General features: G+C 49.0%; 1 protein-coding gene across 1 annotated transcript in view; it reads left to right on the forward strand.

Moving 5' to 3' along the window:
* Window positions 1-208, forward strand: part of LOC100901461 (P protein) — a gene marked incomplete at its 3' end in the record, with an annotated part of 3,226 nt that extends 3,018 nt beyond the window's left edge. Inside the window, exon 9 of the mRNA XM_018640810.1 lies at window positions 72-208. Coding sequence (XP_018496326.1) covers window positions 72-208 — 137 coding nt within the window. The remainder of the gene's footprint in view (window positions 1-71) is intronic.
* Between the last annotated feature and the right edge of the window lie 2,827 nt (window positions 209-3,035).

Here is a 3,035-nt window from a genome sequence, read left to right on the forward strand (position 1 = left end):
CAGCAGCTTGACCATGTTGAAGCGCTTCCTCGAAATTAAAGATGACATGAGGCGATTTTATTCATTGCAAGGCAGGCCTTTCCCGGTCGAAGGATCCGATGAAGATCATGCAAAAGATATGGTGGAGGCTTTGAACTTGGTCCAGGGCGCGGTGGCGATGCTTTCAGAGGAGGATGCCTCCATGCTGGACTCAAAATACATACTTCAGGTAACGAACGGCTATCATTGTATGCGCGCGGTCATTCGGGAAGTTTCGCCAATTTCATTTTCGAAATTGCCGCTTCGCGCTCTCCAACGGTTTGGGATCTCGATATTTACGCTTCAATGACAGATCGCAGAGCCAATCAAGTTTCACGGCAATTGACGAAGAAGTCGGAATGAGAGACTACATGAAAAAATACAGCATCGATTCGATTATTTGATAACTAAGGATGAAGACTAGTCGGCAGCCTCGCTATCTTTCGTCAAGTGAATCAATTTTGCTGCAATCTGAGGGTGCGTTCTTCACTATCTGATTTTTCCAGACCCTCGTGGAAGCGCTGAGCACGAGTGATTCTCATGTCAGCAAACTGCTCTGTCGTGCTACATGTATCCGAATCCTCGAGCGCCGGGGATTCATTTCGCAAGCTCGGAGATACTTCGAGGAACGCTCATGCACGTCCGGTTTTGACAATCTACTGGCACGTTTCGGTGAGTCACCGGCACAGCTTCTAGAAGAGTCATCGATAATCGACACTGTGACCCGATTCTTGAAGTCTGCCGCGCTCCTACATCCCTCGACTCCGGCGCCGTCCGAGAACCGCCTCACCTCGAGAGAAAGGTTCGGTTCGATGGTGCAAGCGACCAGAGAAGATCGCGGACTCTCTCAGAGATTCCGACACCGGTGATGTCAAATGCCTCGGCCTCGACCGATCATGGAGATCACAGCTTGGACCAACGAGCCTATCAACTCATGCATGAGCATGAGCGAGGTGCTTCGATCCTGGATTCGCGATAAACTCCACCTTAGAAGGTGTAATGTCGATGCTGGATGCGATTCGGCCCACAAGTGTTCCAGCAGAGAGGGCATTTTCTCGTGCGAGACGGATAAGGCATTATAGTCGCGAAAGACTCGATGATGAGGTGTTCCGAAAAATAATGCTGGTCAAAAACCTTCGAGACGCGGATCAGCCGAGCGACTACCCAGAACCCAGAACTCTTCGCTGACGGTAGCTCAGGGGAGGAAGCATGATATAAGAACGTCAAAGATCTATTGTTCATCAGTACGATAACTACCCTCACATTGCATTCTCACAATATGTTCCGAGATCTCTCCACTTTCGTCCTTTGCCTTGAATTCTCGAAGCTCATATTTCTCGGAGTAATCGAATCCCATGCTTGAATAAATTAATAAAGGCAAGGCGACCGGCTGCAGGCGATCCCGTGAATACCTCTTGCAACGCTTGTCCTTAGTTGTCCAAAGAGGCAATGCTGCGGCCCTCATGGGTACCATGGCTACCTACCAAGGGCCACACCTAGAGCTACAACATTAGGGTAGCGAAGGGCAGTTACAGTAGAATGAACTAGAGCTCGAATTTCAATAAAAATCAACATGAGAGAGAGAGGGGACCTCCCATAAAGGCAAGGTTTGACGATGGACTCCTCAATGATGCAACCTCAATCGATGAAGAAATTAGAATCCCCCCTCCCGAGCCGTGGAGATGTACCGTGGAGTCCCGTGTGTGAGGGGCCTTGAGAAGTATCTCATAGAATAGACTCATAGTTGAAGAGGAGCTATGGGTCTCATACGTACCAATGTGGGGGTCTCTCACCTGATGAATACCTCATACGTACATTGAGGGAAAACATTTTTCTGAGTTTTTCATGGCTTTCCCGCTGTGTCTGAAACAGTCTCCATGCTTTCCGGATTTTTCCCGCTCTTTTCGTATTTCTCCCGCTCTTGTCGTATTTTCCCGTATTCTCCCTACCTTTACCGCATTTTCTGAATTTTCCCCGCGTTCCCGTATCCGTCCGCATTCCTCTTACTCCGTATCCCCCGGGGCATGTCTAGTCTACGGTAACAGTCTTCTCATCCGAGAAAAAACGGATGTAACGAGCAGTGTCGTGTTTCATTGAATGAAGGAGCTTTTCACATCTCTCGACTCGGGCCGCTTTGTTGGCCATCGAGAGCATTTGCCGACTTCTCGGAACGTAAGGCTTGCACATCAGATCGATGTGCATCACCCGGCGCATCGTGCGATCACTGACTTTGAATTCCGCCGCGAGTCGTCGGCAAGAAACGTGATGGTCTTGCGAAACACGGTTGCTTATCGAACTTACCAGCTTTGGAGTTCTCTTTGGTCGCGATCGAGCATGGGTCTTGCGTTCCACCTTGTAAGGACTTTGCTCCGTCGTCTCCGCCCTCGAAAATGCCCCAGCGACTCGATACACCGTGGACTTCGGCAGTTTCAGAGATTGAACAATCTCCATTGGCTTCATTCCGGCGCGCAAGGCGATGACAATGGTTTGCCTTCGGGCAAGCTCAGAAGGCGACGAGGCTGTAGGTGCCATGATCGACTTATGATTCGACTGCTTATTGATGCAACGTCTCATTCCGTTGGAATTTTTTTCGAAATTATGCATTTCCCCGCCAACGGTCGGTTTTAAAAAAATAGTCCCAATTTAGCTGCCGCACCCTGTAGTATCGAGAGTTTTCCGACAGAAACAGATGAGATTTCTTGCCGCCATCAAAGACTGTCGGGTCTTCGGGGAGGTTCGCTGCTGGATGTACACCATAGAATATCAAAAAGCGAGGATTACCTCATTCCCATAATTTGACTTGGCTCAAAGAGGGCATACCTCCATCCCAAATCGATCGTGTGATCTCAGCAGAGATTCCTGACAAAGACGTGGATCCAGAGTTATACCAAGTCGTGGTGAACAATATGATTCATGGTCCATGCGGAGCTGGGAATCCTTTTCTCCCTGCATGAATCAGGAGAAAAAGATCTGCACGAAGAATTATCCGCGTTCTCTAATCAGAAACACCCAAACTG

This window comes from Galendromus occidentalis, unplaced genomic scaffold (genome assembly GCF_000255335.2).
Source record: "Galendromus occidentalis unplaced genomic scaffold, Mocc_1.1 scf7180000077501, whole genome shotgun sequence".
Lineage (NCBI taxonomy): Eukaryota > Metazoa > Arthropoda > Arachnida > Mesostigmata > Phytoseiidae > Galendromus > Galendromus occidentalis.